This window comes from Hydra vulgaris, chromosome 11, assembly GCF_038396675.1.
Source record: "Hydra vulgaris chromosome 11, alternate assembly HydraT2T_AEP".
Lineage (NCBI taxonomy): Eukaryota > Metazoa > Cnidaria > Hydrozoa > Anthoathecata > Hydridae > Hydra > Hydra vulgaris.
Genome location: NC_088930.1, coordinates 53,726,615 through 53,747,920, shown reverse-complemented (window position 1 = coordinate 53,747,920; position 21,306 = coordinate 53,726,615). Strand labels below are relative to the sequence as shown.

At 26.5% G+C, this 21,306-nt stretch overlaps 1 protein-coding gene across 1 annotated transcript; it reads right to left on the bottom strand.

Annotated features, from left to right (window-relative positions):
• Positions 1-2,644: 2,644 nt before the first annotated feature.
• Positions 2,645-20,443, bottom strand: LOC100209666 (small ubiquitin-related modifier 1). Its single transcript, XM_065809204.1, has 6 exons — positions 20,294-20,443; positions 17,226-17,273; positions 12,597-12,674; positions 7,375-7,446; positions 3,038-3,120; positions 2,645-2,945 (listed from the first exon to the last, which is right to left on the bottom strand). The coding sequence occupies exons 1-5, from the start codon at positions 20,306-20,308 to the stop codon at positions 3,046-3,048; spliced, it is 288 nt and encodes a 95-aa protein (XP_065665276.1). The 5' UTR covers positions 20,309-20,443; the 3' UTR covers positions 2,645-2,945; positions 3,038-3,045.
• Positions 20,444-21,306: the final 863 nt, after the last annotated feature.

Genomic DNA, 21,306 nt, shown 5'->3' with positions numbered 1-21,306 from the left:
ATATATATATATATATATATATATATATATATATATATATATATATATATATATATAGACTTTTTTTACAAATAAGTTCTAAATATAAAATAAATATTTCTATTTTACTATTATTTACATTTTCTTTTTTTTATTTACAAAGTTACCATATAAATATTTTTGTAGTAAATAAAGTTTTATGCTAAATAAAGTTTAATTCCTTTTTCTTTTTTTTTTTACAGGTAGTAATATTTTGTTTTGACAACTTAATTTTTGGATGGTGGGATTTAAGGATACACTTCATCGTTTTGTCTGACAAGGAATAAAATGATATATTATACTTAGTTTGTTAAACTCATCATGAATTGATTCACCTCCTTTATCGTACCCTGCATCAAAATATTTGTGAAAAATCTGCGCTAGTGTCTATTGGTCTATTTTACCTGGGTTTGGCAATACTACATACTTGCGCATGTGCAAGTACCCTATTATACAGTAAGTAATCCAGTATAATAATATATTAAGTATGGACATATTTATTATACTGTATCGAACTAATCAGTGATATGCAACATATGTAGGCATTATTTTGAGGTATAAATATATTTATTATAACTATTTTTTTCAATATTGATTGACATGTAGTAGTATACAATAGATGCTACAACATTTCCTCTATTTTTTTATTTTTTTTTGGTTGATGCATCAACATTTTTTCGAAAAAAAATGTATTTCTACTCTTACGACTATGCCCTGAGTATTTAAGTTTTTTTTTCCCTAGTAATTATATAATATAGTTATAAAAAGAAAAAAAAATATTTTATTCTATCAGGGTATAGCGATATATGACGTTTTACCTGATATAACTTAATGGGTTTTATTTCTTCTTATGCATAAGAGCAGAAGTATACTTTAAATAGAAAAAAAGTTTAAGCAGCAACCAAAAAATCACCATATATAGAGGAAATATTTATGTGAAATTAAAATTTTTTTTTTGAATTTCTACGGTAAAAAATTGAGAAAATCGATTTTGAAAAAATAAACAAATTACTGACTCAAACTAAAATAGCATTAAAGGAAACTGAAGGTTTAATACGCCAAGATCATTTTAAGCTTATTTGACTTTTTCAATTATGAAACTAAGTTATCCATCTACTGATTTACTTCATTTATAAGATAAAAATAGTTAGTTTCCATTAACAAACCACCAACAAAAAGATTTTCATATAAAATGTTTGCTGTAGTTAACCATTTTAAAAATTCTGCACTTTTTCAAATTAATTGACGCATGCGTACCTAAACATAGTGCTTTTTCCTAATATCGAAATGATCCTGACTTGCTTATATTGGATCCATAATTGTGAAGCAGTAAATCACGTTTTTTTAGTCTTTGCTCGCTCTGCTTTATAAGTTGATTACCCTGTTTAATCAGATTAAGTTGATTACCCTGTTTAATCACCACACCACTTAACTTAGAAACTTAAGATTAGGAACGAATGTACCGCTCTGCATACAGTTTTTTATACTTAACAAAAACCGTTAACTAACTGGTTACCTGCTACAGTAGAACTGATTTTATACCATGTTACTACAGAAGTAGCCAGAATATTATTTCACTTTTAAAAAGTCAATTTATTGCAGGAAATTTATAACAAAATAAAAAACTGGCTACCTCTGTAGTAACATAGTCCAGACAATCAATCTTTACGGACACATAAAAACAATGACCCAAATATTTTTTTCTTATACTTATCTTGGTTTTTAATTTACAAAATGTATCATTTATTTGATGTGCAAAAAATTGAAGAAATTTTCGAAGTTATTTTATGTAATATAGAGGTTTAGTGAAAAACCTAGGTTTTTTTTACCCCTTAAAATCCCGCACTTTTAAAAAAAAAAAATTCAAAAAAAATAAAACTTTTTTTTAATTAATGCCTTCTTGCTTCGGTTAAAAATTTTTAAAATCGAAATTTTTAGATTATTCAGAAAAGTAAAATTCTATTTCCGCTTCGCTAAAACCATTTCCATTTAACTCGAGGTTTCCAACTGCCTTTTTTATTCAGGATAATCCTTAATCTTAAGTTAAAACTGCAATGTTTACTAATGATCTAGTAGCTAAATCAAAATGGAAAAATTTTCGAGAAAAACAATCTTAAGAAAACAACTGATTTTAATTTCAACAGCAAATAAAAAATTGAAGGATTGGTAAACATTAGTCGATATCTATCCATTATTGATTATGGTTTGTTGAGGGCCTAGTGAGAACGAAAAACAAAATCTATAAATAGTAACGGAGTGAAGGTTTTATTAAAAAAAACATTTTTACAGCTAATTAGAAAATATCATTCTAGCTGTCTAAAGAACTAAATTTCGAAAGACCAAAACGTCGAAATCTAATCGCAATTTAAATTTTAAACGAACCTGCTCAATATAGACAGACAGTAGATTTAAAACGAATTCTGAGCATTCTTGTTAATAAATGGATTGTGTAGAAGATAGTTTAAAAAATTTGCAGTCACTTGCATTTAATATGATAGACGAGGTTTTTCGGGAAAATAAAAATAAAAACTCAAAATACGCCTATCTGGTCCAAAGTGCATTGAAAAATTGAAAATATTTTTTTAAAACTTATGTAATTTTATAGCTGTCTAAAAAAATAACAACAATTTGATTTAATATCGAAATAGATTTCTGATTAAAGCAACAAAAAATCTTGTTTTTACAGAAGTGAGAATATTAATCCTTGCGCGTCATCTCAGATATAAATATATAGTCGATTAGTTGATTAAAAAAAGGCCTGTAGCTGGTATAAAGTAAAAATCCAAAATCTAATTATTTACAAGTCTCTCGCTCAAGCTTTTCAACCAATAGCTTAATAAGATTTAACTTTTTGAATTTGCAACTCCAGTAGGTACAAATAACATCATTAGCAAATGGCACTTTCGTGGAGTAAAATAACGAATTTTCTGAAGAAAAAAAAAAGAATATTTTTAATTTATACTTTGTGCCTAGAAAAAGAGAAAAAAAAAAAAAAAGAAAGAAAAAAACTCATGCTTACCATGAAAATTAGACAAATGAGTTTGTTTTTCCTCCTGTTTGCTCTTGGTATACTTCTATAACATCAGACTCCTCCATTTCTAACTAAATTAGAACAAATGAAAATAAAAACAAATTTACAAGCGAAATATTTTTTATTTCAACAGCTGCAACAATTAATTAAAAAATACGTTTTTGACATTAGTAAATTACGAAAATCATTTGAGGCTCTCTTTTAATGCATATTTTACGTATGCATTTAAGAAATCCATTAGTAACCTAAATGAATTGTTATCCTGAAACTATTCGCTCGCCAAAGTTGTTGATGCAACTTAAAGATCTTTTTAAACTTAATATTTAAACCAATTCCAAGGTTAATATTACAGGTTCTTCTAAGATTAACGTAGAACTAGCATTAGATTAAGGGTTACCAACTTTAATTGTACTTTTTTTTTTAGATATTCTTAAATTTCATAAGTTAAATATTTTTTTCACTTTAGAAAATTAAATTTAAAAAAATCTAAAAAGGTTAAAAAATTTATCTTTATTGGGTATAAAATATTTACTAAATAAGCTTTAACAGCGGTTTATATCTATAAATGAAAACGGCTTCACTAAAAACATTTTTTACACTTAGATGTATTCTCAAAAACTATTTTGATGAGAGGACCTTTAGTACGTTTAATAACATTAATTACAAAAACGTCTATAAACTCAGTTAATTTAATATTTAAGTTAAAGGGTCCAGAGAGTTTTGTAACAACAACAACAACAAAAATTACAGGATTGCACTAGGCATTCCAAGCATTTAAGTGCAGTTCAAGTATTGTCTCGCATGGAACTTATGAATTCATCAAGTTCATGTAGCTAATTTCATAATAATAAACTGCTGGTGAGTTAAGTATTATATCTTTAATATATTAAATATATTAAATCATATTTAATATATTAAAGAGAAATAGCAGTCATAAATTTTTTTTAGCAGAGTTTGGTGTTTAGAAAGTCATTGTACATTTTTTGAACGAAAAATATAAAATGATAATACTGTATATATAAAAACATTCAGGTAGACTAATAAATAATTAAAATATTTGTTATAATTGTTTTTTAAAGGTTGGTCTCTATTTTTCTAAAATGGTCGTGCGACTGCGAACTTTTATTAGTAAAGAATATGATTTTTTGCAGTGGTTAAATGTTTACATTGACCATAGAGATACCACAACTAATGTTGGAGATAAAGCAACTACAACAGAATCAACAACAGAATCACCTATGTCTTGTATAAGTTATGAAACTATAAACTATGACCAAGAAGTTAATAATCAGGCAAAAGTAGAAAATGAAAATTTAAGTGAAAATACAAGTTGAATTTTTCTTCAAATACACACAAATAAAATACATTCAGTAATCAACAAAAATCGTTAAACGAAATAAAATCTCCTATAAATGTAAGAAAAAAACAATTTAAAAGATCTCTATCTGATGAAAATACAAAAATACAAGATGCAATACTTAGTACTATGAACAATATAATTGCAACATTAGGAATTAATGCACACGAAGAAGGCAACGATATTACACATGTTTGTAAATCTATTTGTGCTACAATCAAAAGACTACCTCCTATAACCCAAACAGTTGCTAAAATAAAACTACAGCAATATTTAGCTGCTCTGGAATATCCAGATATAGTTGATTGATATACAACTTGTTTGTTGTTTAACATTTTGTTATAAATTATTCAAACCATTATTTCAATATATTATATATACAAACAAAAGATTTTTTTTCATTGTTCCAAAAAAATTGTATTTCCTGCTAGATTGTGCCCATAGCTAGTTACAAAGTTGTTGCCTTGACAAGGATCCACTTGATGATTAAAATACTCTGTTAGCGTTAATCTTACAGTGTTAGCATCTGTTGTCTATAGATTGCTTATACATCGAGGTAAAATATACAAAGCATTACCTTTAAGTGTTATTTTCCTTCAGTCTCCACGTATAACTTCACCAGAATTTGTTTCTAAATCAACAAATCTAGATGGTACACAGTATATGCCGCCATTTTTCTTTAAATAATTATGTTAACATTGCAGCTTTTACGTTTTCAATATTTTTTGAGGTTGCTTTTATTGGACGTCTAAGAACTCTTCATTTAACTACCATCATTTCAAACGTGTTTTCAATTGTTGGTCTAGTCCTAGAAAATTGATAGATAAAAATATGTTCTTTGATTGTCAAATTTTTACCAGAAAAAGGCTTCATAAACCATGATTTCAATGCAAAAATATCATCACCAACTAGTACTGGTGGTACTTGTGTGCCATTTGATAGCTGTCGGTTTTTAGTTTAAATAAGTCGTTCTTGAAAGCTTTACCCATTTTACTTTTACTAAATAAAAAAGCATCGCTATATCTGCCATAGCTATCTATAACTACCAAAGTAAAGCAATCTTGCATCACATATGACTATCAAAACCATGCTGAACCCTCAAACTAGAAGCTTTTATATGTACATGTTTTCCATCTATGGCCCTAATACAATTAGGAAAGTTTCATTCATTTGCCAATTTTTCCCACTCATTTGATGTACTTGATGCCTTTAGATAACATGGCTGTAACACATCCTAAATGGCCTTTGTGGTTTCATTTATAATATTGCATACTGTTGTTCTACCCAGTCTTAAGTAAAAAGCTTGTGTTTATTGTGAATCTCCAGTAGCCAAGTATCTCAGTTCAAGTCAATTGTTCTGAGGGTGATATAGTTTGACGGCTTCGACATTACTTTTTTGTAATGCTAGGTGCAATCATTGACAACAAGTGTTCATACCTTTCAGGCAACATTCTGTAAAAGCGATGAAAAAAATCTGTCATGAAGTCGTTGCTCAGGAATAAGTGTGTTAAATGCTCCTTTTTCACAACAGTTTTTAAACAATGAGCAAATCCAAAATTTGTGCTTTTTTTTTTAACTCTGCAATGTTAATGCTAGTAATGTATTGTGATGCTAGTAATGTATTGTAATGCTGGTAATGTATTGCAAAGTGCAAGCTGGCACTTCAAGAGATATTTTTTAATATTTGCCATTATTCTAAAAATCAATTGGTTCATATAATTATTTTTTTTTATTATTACTCTATTTGTTACTTGAATTAATTCATTAAATTTATCATTAGAAAAAAGTTAGAGAAGAATTTTTCAATAGTACTAAAGCTGATGATCAACATCTATTATTTTTTTAATCTGGGTAACTATTTCTTAACAAAAATTATTTGAACTAAAGTTATGTAGATATTTTTAACGTGGTGTTTTGAAATAAATTTTTGTAAATGCTAAAATTCTTCACAAAAATTATTTAATTTTTTTAAAATTTGATTCTTAAGTTTGTTTTTTTAAATCTTTGTTATATTCCCAGTTAGTGTTAAAGTTTTTTGTTATCATTAGAACCTGTGTATAGTTTCATTTGTGTATATTCATCATATTTTTAAAACATTTTTTTTACAACAACTTGTAATATCTTCAGCTAAAAGTACATATTTCATAAATTTAGAAACAGGTTTATAATAAATACATATATATATATATTTGCAATTCACCTCCCAAGGCCAAGAAGGCCACTACAGATGAGGAGGCTACTTGCGGTTATAAAACCTCTCCAAACTCTATAACTTTGAAAGACGAACCTTGACAAACAAGGCTGCTCCGCCGGTGAAACAAGTTGAGCGCGGTACGTGCTCAACTTGTTTTACCGCATGCTGTCGTGCGACTATATTGAAACCAACCTTAAGATAATCATAATAGCATGCATATTACTTGAAATCCTAGTTTAATTAATTGTAAAAACAAAGAAAAATAGAAAATCATGTACAGAAATGGAAATGCCCACCAGGAATTAACTGTATATAAATAGATCTACACATACAATTGTCATTGCAGAAAAAATGCAAACTTTTGCAATGCAAAACAAAAATTTATTTAAATTGTTCACTATGATAAAAAGAAAAAACAAAACATTGTCTTTAATCAAAACATCAACTAACTATTTTAAAAAATATCCTAATCCCAATCTTATGCATACTAGTACTTGTTTTGATTTGTTTCTTTTTATAATTCAATTGTTTTTTATTTGATGTAAACACTTTTAAAAAAAACTTTACTTATCAGAATATTTTTTTAAAAAAACTTTACATTGACTTGTATTCTAATTTCCATTATTTATCTCTTGCAACTCCATAATATGTCTTGATTATAAATGTATATTCTTAATTTGTTCAACTTTATTTTTTTTATTAGTTATATTTATTATCATATTTTTTTAAAACAATTAGCTACATACATCTTTTTCATTGGAAAAAAACCTATACCTGCTTTGGTGACATTTCATCAGAAATCCGTTGTCCATCAAACAAAAATCTCAAAGAATTCAATGGAACTCCCTGAAGTAAAAAAGAACAAAACAATCAGAGCATTTATTTAACAAAAAATAAACTTCGAAAATAATCAATAATAGCTTTAATAAAACAAAAACGCGCTTTCTCTCTCTAAATAAACATTTGGGTGTTTCACATTTTATCAATTTTTGAAATTGAACTCACGAATCGATTTATAGATTGACCATTTATATGAAAATAAGTTTGAGCAAAAAAAAGTATATATATATATATATAATTTTTAGGGTCCCAGCCAGTTTGATTTTGAGCAAAAATGTTGGGTGTTTTAAACACCTGGCGGGGACCTTAAAATTTATCATACAAAATTTTCTTATTCTTTTAAATATTATATGTTGGATTGAATATTAATTACATAAAAGGAGTATGTTGAAAAAATTAAGATACGCCACTGAGTTATAAAATAAGTTTTTGTAAAGAAAAATTTGGATTTTTGACCAATTTCAGAAGATTCTGTAGAATAATTTCTTAATAAAATAAAAACACCCTAAAAATTATTTTTTTTTACTTAAACTTATTTTCATATAAATGGTCAATTTATAAGTCAATTCGCGAGTTCAATTTCAAAAATTGATAAAATGAGACACCCTAACTACATATACACAGTAAACTTTGAAAGTAGAAAATACAAAGTATTTCAGGAGCAGACTCTTATATTTGAGTTAAAATTTCAATTTAATATTAATCTTCAGTCTTAAAAACTAAAATTTTATAAATTTACATTAAGATTATATTTTTTTATGTACATAAAAAATAAAAAAACATGGAAAACCTCATAATTTTTTTTAGACGTTCACAAGAACAACAGTTTTTTTTGTTGATCATTAATCTTTAATGAACTCTCAGAATAATAAGTTAAATCCATTAAGAACTCAATACAAAAAAAAATTGTTATTTTTTGAGACTTATGGATGTTATTACTATGTGTTATAAATATAAACTCTTTTTTATGTAGACTACTCTTTATCAGTTTTTAAAATTAAACAAGTCTAACAATATCATTTAAGCAGTAAGATAAAAGCAGTTAACTTTATAAAAACCATTTATGAAGTTTTAATGACAATAATGTAAAAAAGTTTTAATGACAATTACATTTGATATTAGCGCTGATTACAAATGTGATAAGTTAAGAAAAAACAAAGAAATTTTTATTATTTTATTTTTATTTAAAAAAAAAAAAAAAAAAAAGTTCAAACGTTTAAATTTATTTACATATAGAGTACATGCGTAACACATTAAAAAAAATATTTAAATGGTGCACCACTTTATGCTTTAAATAAAGACTTGCGCTTTAATTTAGAAACCAACTAACTAAAAACTATGCTAAAGCTATTTGCACATTGTATGAGAATTAAAATCAATTTTTGCTTGGGGGGAAAAGTTTGAGGATTTATTTATTTTAAAATTTAAATGTTATAAGTTAGAAATTAATTAATTGATAATAAATGCAAAAATAATAAAAGATATGTTTTGAAACAAGTTAGAGTTTTTGTTTTAAAATAGCTATAAAAAATTTGAATTAGTTCTTATATTTTTTGTGTATTTAAGAATATCTTGTGTGCTTGAAAAGAAAATTTTTGACAGACATTCTTCTATAAAAACAGAAAAGTATACTTACTTATTAAGTTTACAAATTAAATTAAACTAGATTTTTAGGTGAAATAGTCAAAATAATTAAAGTGATTTTTAATGCCTTTTCTTTTTCTTAAAGGTAAGTTACAGATATTTGATTATTTAAAAATACTAGTGTGTTAAACACTGTTGTTAATAAATGACATCAAACAAACAAGCTCTTTCAAATAACTTTAACTTGAGTATAAAAAAGTTTAGGTTTTCCCTTTTGCAATTAATTTTTATGTATATCAATGCTTTTATATACAACCATTTATAAAACATATAAAACCAAATAAAAATATTAAGTAAACGCTTTAAAAGTCTAACTTAGATTTGATCTATTTTAATAACAAAATTAGTATTACTGCTTTAGATATAACATTAGTAAATTTAAAAATTATGATACAAGTTTTACTGATAAAATCTTAAAACCAAAATACCAATTTTTCTTTTTTATTTGGATTTAGTAAGACAATAGTGCAAATAAATTTGATTTCATGGTAAATGAAAACAAAATATTTTAATGGAAATAAAAATAAAAAAAGTAGAAAAGTGATATTCTTCATTTAATTAAAATTTTTATTTTGTCATAAGTTGAACCAAAACGCAAACAGTTTTTCAAGGGGAAAACCCTAACCTGATTGTGAAATTGTTCCAAAAATGTTTAAAAAACTCTGCTGTAGGTACATTTATATTATTCAAACCAGATATCTTACAATGAAAAAGATTAAGTTTATATTAACCTCTCAACTGGAAGTATAATGGCAAAACATTAAATGATTTTTTGTTAATATCTCAATAAATAAATCGATTTGGTAATTTTAATCAACATAAACTTATTTTATAATTTAAATACATACATTTATTTTTTAATAGTCTAGGCGAATAAAAAAAAAAGCAATTGCTTTTACTCAGCGTTTTTCGAGTAACTGCTCAGCTTTATGTAAATAATTTTTTTTAGGGATTTTGCTAAAATTTTTATTCACATAAAGCTAAGCAATTAATACAGTTTGTCTGGGCACTTTGGAATACCTGTAATAATAAATGCGTACAAACAAGAAAAAATTATTTGAACAAATAATGCCTCACCTAAGTAAAATTTATGTAAAGTAATTGATGAACGGCACTTTGACTGTTTTAATTATTTGATGACAAAAAAAAATAATTTTTACTTCTATTTCCAAAAAATTATTTGGATATATGGAAAAAATAAAAAATTATAGGAATTTCCGGAATTATCCAGAAAAAGATAATCCTGATTTAATAAGAAAATATTGATTAAGATTTAAATAAGATATAAAAAAAGTATTTTATATTTTATTTCAAAAATTCTTTTAAATAAAATATTTGATCATCACTAAATTCCTTTAGACTGTTATGAATAGCGGCTGTTATATAATAATTACATCATACTTTATCATGCTTTTGTTTTTTAGTTTTATCTGATGATTTACAAAATGAATTAAAATATTAAAGTTTAAATCATACTTTTTATAATAATAAAATAGTATTAATATAATGAAATTTTATGTCATAATTCAAGATCAATATAAATATTATTTATTGAATTAATGGCTATTGAGTTTAGTGATGAAAACAGTTTATGGTTTTTAAAAAGCTAAGAAGGACCGAAAGCATTTTCAGATATTGCAATATTTGATATCTGGAAAAGTTTTTTAAAAGTCTTGTTGAATCACAAAAAAAATTATTTAAAAAAACTTAAGACTAGTAAAAAAAATTAAAAACTAAAAAACTGTAAAGCGCATATTTTTTTATTTTTAGCTAAAAAATGTTTTATAGGCAGTAAAACCTAAAATAAATTTTTTTTTTTTAATAAATTGAAGACTTCATTTGAGATCCAACAAGACATAATTAAAAAAAAAAAAAAAATCAATATTAGGGACCCATTAAATGTTTAAAGGGGTCTTGAGGCAAATATTTTTTATCCAGAAAACTTTAAAATAAAACTTGATAACTACATGTTTATTAAGTTTTTAACAAAATAGTATACTTATGTAAATAAATGCAATAACCTACTTAACCAATTTAAACTTGTTAACTTCATGACTTTTAAGTCCAATCAAAGAGGAAAGGGGGGCAACCAACTTACAAAGATACAAGCATTCATTTTCTAGCATGAAACATAAATGATTCATTTTCTAATGAATATACAGCTAACCCCTTAAGGACCAGGCCTGAGATATCTTGGGTCATACTATATGGTCCAAAAAGACCGAACCCAAGATAACTTGGGCGGTCCCATATTTTACATTTCATTGTGTATTAGCCCAAAATAATTCATGAAAATAATCTTATAACAATATTATTATATTAAATCAACTAAGAATCAATTAAATTAATAATATTTAGTTTTTTAACAGATTTTTTTTTTTAATATTAATATGTCAATATCAAAGTTCTAAGCATTAAAAAATAATCGATTTTTTTGGAGCATTTATTTGAAAAAATATCAATCCTTAAAGGGTTAAGGCCATTAGATCTTTATTGCATTTTTTTGTGCTTTTATCATAGGATTCAAATTTTGATAGTGACAATCAAAAATGTGGCAGATTTTCCAGCAAATATACAATGTAATGGTCTTAAAAAGGAATTAACAAAAGTTAATTATATCACTAAAAGTTATTTCCCCCCCCCTTCTCCTTTTGATTGGTGCAACCCTAAACCCCCTCCACCTCATCTTAGTAAGTGTGTGTGTGTGTGTGTGTGTGTGTATGTGTGTGGGGGGGGGGGGGGTAAGTATCTAAATATTTAAATTAATTTAGAGACCTTTACTTGAACCATAATAAAGGTCTCTAAAAAGGTTACTGCCCCTTTATTTGTGCCCTATAAAGACCAGATCAAGAGGAGAATCAAATCAACCATATCTTTCTTTTTATTAAGAAATGACTTATAATTAGTTGCACCCTTTACATAGGGCAGTTGGCAGATTAGAGGGACACTGGTTTCTAGAATTACATTCAACTGTTGATGATTGAAAAATAGGGTTATTTAAAAATGCTGGCATTTTTGGTGTGGATTCGACAAGTTTATAGTGTTTGCATTTTCAGATAGTTGGGTCTAATGGTCTTATATGCTGTTTATCTTAGATCAAAACAAAGTGTTAGAAAAATTTACAAGCATCTCAAAATGCTGAAAATTGGCACTTGGAAGTCTGAAATTTCAAATTTAACCTATCTACATAATGCACTTAACTTATGTAAAAATCAGAGATGGTAACCCACAGGCGATCGGTTGAAATATAATGATTTGACCCAGTAATCAATTAAAGGATTTTAGGTGAATAAATGAAACAGTTAGAAATAACAAGTTTCAATTAGCCAGTGTTTGACTTACCCAGAATTAAATGTTTTTCTTTTAATAAAACATTCCAGGAGCTTTTTTAAACAATAAACTAATATTTTTAATAAATTATTTTAATAACTCAAGATGTATTATATCAACATATAAAAAATCACAGAATTAATTCAATGAACTAATTTACAATAAAAAGTGCTCAAATATACCTGCCTGTCTGCATATGCTTGCTTTAATTTCCTTAGTTGAGTAGTTTTTTTAATTTTAAAGTGAACTTCAGAGTTGTCCTAAAATAAAACAATTAATTAGAGTTTTGAATATATAATTAAAATTTATTACAGTAAAAACACATAAACTTGACATTTCATTGAAAAAAAAAAAAAAATGACAAAGCAAGACTGTGTTATATATCAGGGTTATGACTTTTTTTTAGCCCCATTGTTCCTGTACTGTAGTTTGATGAACTTTTACCTAAACAGCACGAAATGAACTCTTATTTTCATATCTTTTGAAAAAAGTTCACCCCACCATTGAAAAATTGATTTTGACATAAGTACTACTATGCATTCGAATGTATTTAGAATGTTATAGTCATGTAATACAATAAATTTTCAATCCAACAATGACTCAGACTGATGACCTTGCTCTTGCTTGTTGCATAGAAGGAATAAAAGGTACAGCTCGTCTTTATTTTTGCATGACATTTCCTTCATTACTTTCATTGCGCACTCTGCGCATTGATTACTTCTGGGGATCTGTAGCATGAATGGCTCTCGCTTCCAGTGATTTTTCAAAGAGCATAAAACCTTTTTGTATGGATTTCAGAATTTCAACCAAGTTAATAAAGTTGTTTTTGTTGTACAGTTTGGTCTGTAAACCAATGGTCAGCCCAGTCATATGATATAAATCAACATACTCTCTACAGAACGGTCCTTGTTGAAGGAATTAAAATGAAGGCCAGGATCGCTAGAATTGCTCTGGAATTCCACTTAGCATTGCTGATGTTAGGTATTTTCTGAAACCTGATCAATGGAAAATGTCCCTTTTCATCAAAAAATCAGAACACTTGAGTGAGATGAAATAAAAATTTCATATCATCATGAGTTGGATGACCTATTAGAAAGTTGTCTTTTAGAGGGCAGATCATTTCTTTACTGGCCGCTTGGTCTATAGAGTATCCCACTGTTTCTTTGCTTTCCACTTGGAGACGGTACAATCGCTTGTCCTCAGAAGATAACCATGTTCTATCCACTTTAGTAATATCAAAAATTTCATCAAGGGGTTCATAGCTTCCCCACTTAACAAATTCTTTATAACATTTCAGTATTTTTTCAAGCTTTGCTCGTATAACTTGATCAGATACATGAGGAAAATTTAGTTAATTTTTTCACAATTTGGTGACATCTTTTTGGTCCAAGGAAATGGTAGCGTCTGATAATTTGCTTTAGGAGAGACATTCTGCACTTTTCTTCTAGTGAGTATTCTTCCAAAGGGACCATTCTTCTTCTTTTATGAGAGTCTTTAAATTTTACCAGGTTATTGGTCTAGACATCCTTGTTCTTCTGGCTGCTACTATCACTAGGCTTGTACATTGCCATGTTTTGCTTCTGTTATAACTATAAAATTAGATAAGCAGTTATATATAAACAGTCTAAATTGTTCCACAATGTTCTATACTGTTTAGAATATTCTTAATTGTTCCAGAATGTTCTAAAGCTGTCTAAATATTATGGAATTTTCCAAAATGTTCTAAAGTTCTGAACGCTTCTAATCTATACAAGTTTTAAATGATTTTCAGCAAAGCCACATGTATTAGTTGCAGTAACTAGATTAAATAAAATACGATTCATAATTTTAATTGCAGAGTGACCTTTTTTTTGCAACCTTGAGGAATTAAACATATTTTCAATGTTTTCTAACAAAAGTTCATTGATTTATGACACAGGGAATATTTTTTTTTTAGTTCAAAAGTCATATATCAAAAAGCCATAACCCTAATAAATATAATTTTAAAATTTATCACATTGAGGTAGTTTGCAGTGGTGTAAGTGGTAAATCGCTTGTTTTATAAGCAAGAGGTTCTGAGTTTGATCCCCACCACGTCCCTGGTAGTACCGCGCTCAACTTGTTTTTCTGCACAGCAGCCTTGTTTGTGTTTCGGAGTTATAGAGTTGTGAGATGGTTATAACCACTATTGAGCAGCCTCCTCATTTGTAGTGACCTTATCGGCTTTGAGAAGGTGAATAACAACAACAACAAAATTATATTAAGTTTTAAAATATTATAATAAAAGTATATATTTATTAACATTTATATTTTGCATATATTATAATAAGCATATATTTATTTATTAACGTTTATTATAAAAAATAAATATTCATGTTATAATTTATTTTAAGAGAGCTAAAGTGCAATTCCATCACTTATAAACTGTAGTATTTTTTAGAAGGAAAATATTATGAATATTTTTGATTGCTTGGAATAATAAGTGGATTAAGCCAGAAATTAGAAAACACCATACCACGATTGTGATAACCCTGTGCATAGGTGACAAAATATATGTTGATCTTTAGGTCTGTTTAAATCTATCCAAACAACTCTAAATGCAGCTATAGCCGCAGATGATGAAGATATGCTCCACAACAAATCTATCAGAGAAAATTATACTTTTTAAATTTCAATTAACCTCCCTAAGACCATGAAGGCCACTACAGTCAATAGGCTGCTTTAGTTGTCGTTACGACCCACTCACAACTCTATAATTCCAAAGCACGAACCTTGACATTTTAGTATTATAATACAATCTTTTGTCCATTACATGGACAAAAGATTGTATTATAATACTAAATTGTAAAAATAATATGAAGAAAAAAAATAATAATATAAAGTATTACTTTACAAAGATGTGACAAATTTTTGCATTATTTTTAAATTGGTCCAATATTTAAATAGGTGATAAATTTCAGTATATTGAAGGTCAAATTGAAATTAACTTAAAACTTTTATTTTAATGTCTAGTAGATGTACTCTTCACATAGCAAAAAAAATATTTCACTGAATGCTTCTGAAGGCATAACTTGAAACAAAATTGTCAAAATTTTTTTTGATTTTTAAAATACCAATTAAGACAAATGGCGAAAATTTCAGGCCTTTGCGCAAGAGGCGTGCCACACATATAATACTTTCTTTTGACAACTTGGCCATGACTCTTTGCAAGTTTTGACAAAAAAGCGCTTCTAAAAAATGCGCTAAAAAAAAAACAAAGCAAATGTAAATGTGATTTTTAGTTTAATCGATTCCATAATTACAATTAAACTGCTACAAAAATAATCAAATTAGAGTTTATAGCAAAATGAGTACAGAAGCTATCAAAAAATAATTACAAACCGTTTTATAATGGAAATATAATTTCTAATATAAAAATATTTAATAAAAAAAAAAGCATTACAACATCTTCAAACAATCGCATCTGCTAACTATTTATTAACTATCCCAGGGCACGACCTATCGTTTTTTTAAATGAACATTGACTAGCGTATTTTTACTTATGGACGAACGCCAATAAATAAATTTATGAGATTTATGTAAAATAAGGGAGTTTTATTTTTAAATAATTTTTATTCTAGTAAATAAGTTATTAAATACATCAAAGATGCTTGGTAAATTTATTCAAATTTCTTTTTTTACACATTTGCAAAATATTGATAAATGCACAATAATAAAATACTTTTTAAAGTGTTTTTAATATGCAAACAAATATTACTACACTTTAAGGAAAATAAGAAAATTTCGTTTTGAATGATCTCAATCAAATGCCAACATTTGCGTAAGCAAAATTTAAGAAGCGTGTTTTAACAAATGCACGCACGCTTGTCAATTTGTCACACCCTATATCATTTTAACTTTTTAATCAAGTTAAAAATTTGCACCACAAAATTTTATTAAAATCCATGGCACTTTTAAAAACTTTAAGTTACTAACGTTTTAAACATCCGTTTCTAAGAACATAAATAAAAGATCTGTGGGTGTGGGAGGAAGGGGCAGACTAATGACCCATCCCCTCACTATGGATCCACCCTTATATCAGCCAATTTATTTATGGGAGGGAATGATAAAGAATGATAGAGCTGTGATAAATTTTTTTAACTTTCGCTTACAATTAAGTTTACATTAAATAATAAATGTTTTAATTTTTTCTGGTTTTTCTGCTATTTATTTTGTTATTCTTTAAAATTTTTATTTTTTTAGTTTAATTTTTGATAATTTAGTTTAATTTATTTTTTTTGTTTATTTTTATTCTCTAAGTTTATGAGTTATTAATTTTAATTTAAGTTTGTTTTGTTTTTTTAGCGTCTTTTTTAAAAGCACTAATTGTCAAAACTTTCAAAGATCCGTGGGTCAAGTTATCAAAATAAAGTTTTATGTGTGTGGTCATTTAAGACATGCTATTGCACTCTTCTTACAAGAAGGCCTGAAATTTTGTTTTTTTATTCAGACTTAGCGATTTTAATTCAATAGTGTATTTTTTATTGCACAAAAATTACAGAAAGCAAATATGTAAAATAGAATAGTATTGGTGACATTAATATTTTTAGGAGATAAAAAACATTACTTTTTTTATACAAGTTATAGAAAAATTGGTTGATATGATAAACTCTAAAAAATCAAGTCCTAAAATGTAGACTAATATAGACTGATAATATTTAATATATAGTAAATAATAATAATAATAATATAGACTAATAATATTTAATTAACTAGATATATTCTTATCAAGATACAGAGATAAATTACATTAAACAGAAAAAATTTTTAAATATTTTTAAAAAAGTACTTACAGCACCAACAACTTTTAAGTTAATATGATTTTCATCACCTTTGCTTTCCTAGAAAAAATTATGAAAAACAATTATGAAAAATAATAGTTTGTGTATCAGTTAATTACATGATTAACTTACATAATTAAAACCTTGATTAAAAAAAATATATTTTCAATTGTTTTATGACTTTTAAAGTATTTTAATTTTTCTAATATAATTAATATTAGAAAAAACAAATTGGCAATGCGCAATTTGCTTTGTCTAATTTATAATTATAAAAAAATATTTATAGGGCTAGGGTTATGGGTATTTAGAGGCTTGGCAATAAAACAAGCATGTCATTTTCTTGACCAGTTCAGTATTGTAAATATTATAAATGACAAGAAAGTTAACAAAACAAAACAAAAAAAAAAAAAGACTTTAATAATTGATAATACCAATCATGTATAAATTTACAAAATTATACAGCATGCAAAAAAAGTAACTAAAAAAATAATAAACAATAAAATAAAGCAACTGAGGTTGTAAAAACAATTTTTTCATTACACTGTTTTACTTTAAAACATAATTCATGACAGAAAGTCACTGCGTGCAGAAATAACTTAAAAGGGTATAAATGCACATATATTGACATACAAATTATCAATTTTAAAAACAACAATTTACATATATGGCATGATGTATGACAGTAAAACATCTGTGTCTGGAAATAACAAGCAAGATGATGATCATGTAGATTTGTAGGGTAAGTCTAAAAAAACAGAAAAAAAAAAGATAGTTTGGAAATAGTTAATGTATCTGAATAGAGATTGTCATAAAAAGGCTGAATGGTTTTTATTTGTAGAGCATAAAGATGATCGGGTATAATTACTTTTTTTCTTAATAAATTGATGTCGAGGCATGTGTAAAAATACTAAAAAGGAGTGACAGCAAGGATAGCACAAAAATTTTAAAACTTAACAAAGAAAAATAAGACTGTAAGTATTAGAGTGACTAATAAACATGTATGTCATAGTGCAGTTATATTAAAATTGTTGCTTAAATTAAAAAATTTTCACCTATCCCCTAACAATCTGAAAAAGTGATCACCACATTAATCAGCATCAGCTACCTGCCCCACATCTTTATTTTATTAAACACAGGTCTGATCAGCATAAGCTGTGGATAATTAGAAAGAATAAATATTTTCAAATTTTTAGTAGGATTTGTTTTATTCCATTGACTAAAATTTAGTGGGTGACAATTTTGGCACTACTTAACTTTCTCAAACTACATTAAAAACGCTAATATTCTACTATCTTTTTCATGCTTAATATGATTAAATTCCTTTTCAATAACAACTTTAAAAAACCTGGTTTCTATTGACACTTTTAATTCTGATTGATCTCTGACCCTACCTGAACCCAAACCAAGTACATTTAATTGTGCCAATCCCTATTTGTCAGTTGATGTATGTACATTTAATTGCACCAATCCCTATCTATCAGTCAATGTATGTATATTTATTTGTACCAATTCCTATTTGTCAGTCGATGAATGTACATTTTAAATTAAGTTCAAATGTTTAAATTTTGTTGACAATAAAAACTGGGTCAGATTGTTAAAAAAAATTACTTCTTAATTTTTGAAAACAGTGTTAAAATGTTTTTAAAAAAGATGGTAGCATATTAGCTTTTTAATGTGGTTTTTGGTTGACTCGTATTTTATGTACGTAAACAAAAAATGTAAAAAGCGCTACTTTTCCATTGCGTAATAAAAAGAAAAGAAGAAGTTCTTTTGTTTTTAGAATATTTTTAAACAAAAGAGTTTGCATAATTTTCAACTAAGATGTATTCAAAGAAATAGATTTTAAACATAATTTAACAACTGTTGCATAATTATGCGCTCTTCTTTTAAATACGCAAAGTTGCGCTTTTAACTTTTTTAGTTTACGTACATAAAATACGATTTAACCTGGTTTTTTATACTTTAACATCAAATTAGAGTACTTTCCTAAAGTTTTCAGACCCATGTTTTTATATGATTCTGAATAAGTATAATGTATTCTATCATAATCAATTGTAAAAACAAGGGGGGTGGGGTGGGGGAAGAGAGAAGGTCTAGTAGCACTGACAACTTTAACTGCTGAGAGTAAACTAGTTTAAAAGTGAATTTTACAACCACTGATCCAATTACCTACCTTAAAAAATTTTACAATCACTGAGATAAGTTCCTAAATGCATAAGTGCAAACTACTTACTAAGACTTGCCTAAACTCAATTCCACAAAAGCACAAAAATGAAGTGAGTTTGTTAGTAGTTTATCTTTAATTAACCACTTCCACAATTAAAAGCTAACAGTAATGTATTTCACTGTATGTGAACATATTTTAATGTAATTTATACAAAATGAATTATGTGCATATACCTGCTAACTTTTAGACTAGCATCTGCAAATAACTCAAAATATAGGATTTAACAGAACTTTTTTTACTAATAAAATTAGATTTTATTAAAAAGTTTACAATTAACTAATTAATACTATTGAAATTAATTACAATAAATAGTGTGAGTTTAACGTATTTATTAATATACTTATATACAATATAGCATATAACACAGGAGAAATGCAAATAAGCACAGGAGAATTGCAAATAAGCACAGAAGAGCGTTGTAAAATACATTTTTAATCAATCTGTTTAACATTACATAGGCAAAAAGGAAGACGTAAATCACTAAATAAAAACTAGTAATTTTAGTTAGATTCGTTTTAAAATGACATTAGAGTCATTTTTAGAGTAACAAATGAACAACAGAAAGCTCATATTAGAAACTGTACTGTATTGCCATATATATAATAAAATATGCGATTCACCATAAAATAAATTAACAAAACAATTCAAAATTAGTTTAAAAAATGGTTTTTATTGAGATATTTTTGACATCAATAGTTCAAATGTTTTTCCGAAACAAAAGTAGGGTTAAATTTTTTTAAATAAACATGAAATAAAACGATTTATTTCTGGATAAAAATACTCCATTACTATACAGAAAATGTTATATTGAATAATATTTAAAGCTTTATAAATTTTATATTTTATAACCTACCGCAGCATCACCCATGGCTGATAAAAGTTTATTTGCAGTTTAGACCGACGTGACTGTCAAGAAGAGAGATTCGAAATGTGATTTCCATGTTAGAATGAGGGGAAAAAAATTACAGATACAGTCTTGAAGTTAAGGAAAAAGCTCTAAAATATCGATTTTTAATTAAATTATTATAAATAAACTGCTACTTCGTCTCTTTACTTATACAATTGATTTCTGTAAATCAGGGGGTATAATTATTTTTATATAAATAATAATGCTAAAGTCTATAAAGCATCATTAATGACTTAAATGAATAAATATAAAATATAAATTTAAAATTTATTTAGTAGTATTTATTTTTAAAAGAAATATAAAAATATTTTATAAATAAAAAACTTTAGAACATTTTATCTTCCTGAAATTAGGAAAATTTAAAATCATCTTAACCGCCATTCAAAATCGAATGTAAGTTGTTATTGTCGGCACTGAAAACCAGTAAAACATATTGCTTATCTTTAGTTGAATTGATTAGGGTCAGTGTTTTCGAGCATGAATTGCAACTTACCTACATCAATTTTTTTCGCCTATAGACACGTGTTCAATTTTCATTTGTTACTTTTCTACTCTCTATCACATGGATTAATTATTATTCCATATTAACAACTTTCTTTTAATAAAATTTGAATTTCAGTGGCATCTGCCCCCCCCCCCCAATTTTTTATAAATAATTAATTTTCCATAGTAACAACTTTTTTTTTGATAAAATTTGAATTTCAGTAGCATCTGCCCCCCCCCAACTCCTTATTAGGCTATATCAGGCGCGATAATGAAAGAATGAAGAGAAATCCCGTAGTATCTCCGTAAACTCAAAATATGGTTATAAAACTTACCAAGTAACAAAAACCATTAATTTTATTTAAAAAACATTTTGTTAAAATTTTATAATTTCAATTATTTTTATTGATGTGTTGCAAATTGTTTTATTAATGTTTATGTAGATTTGAAAGCTCTTATTATCAGAAAAATTATCA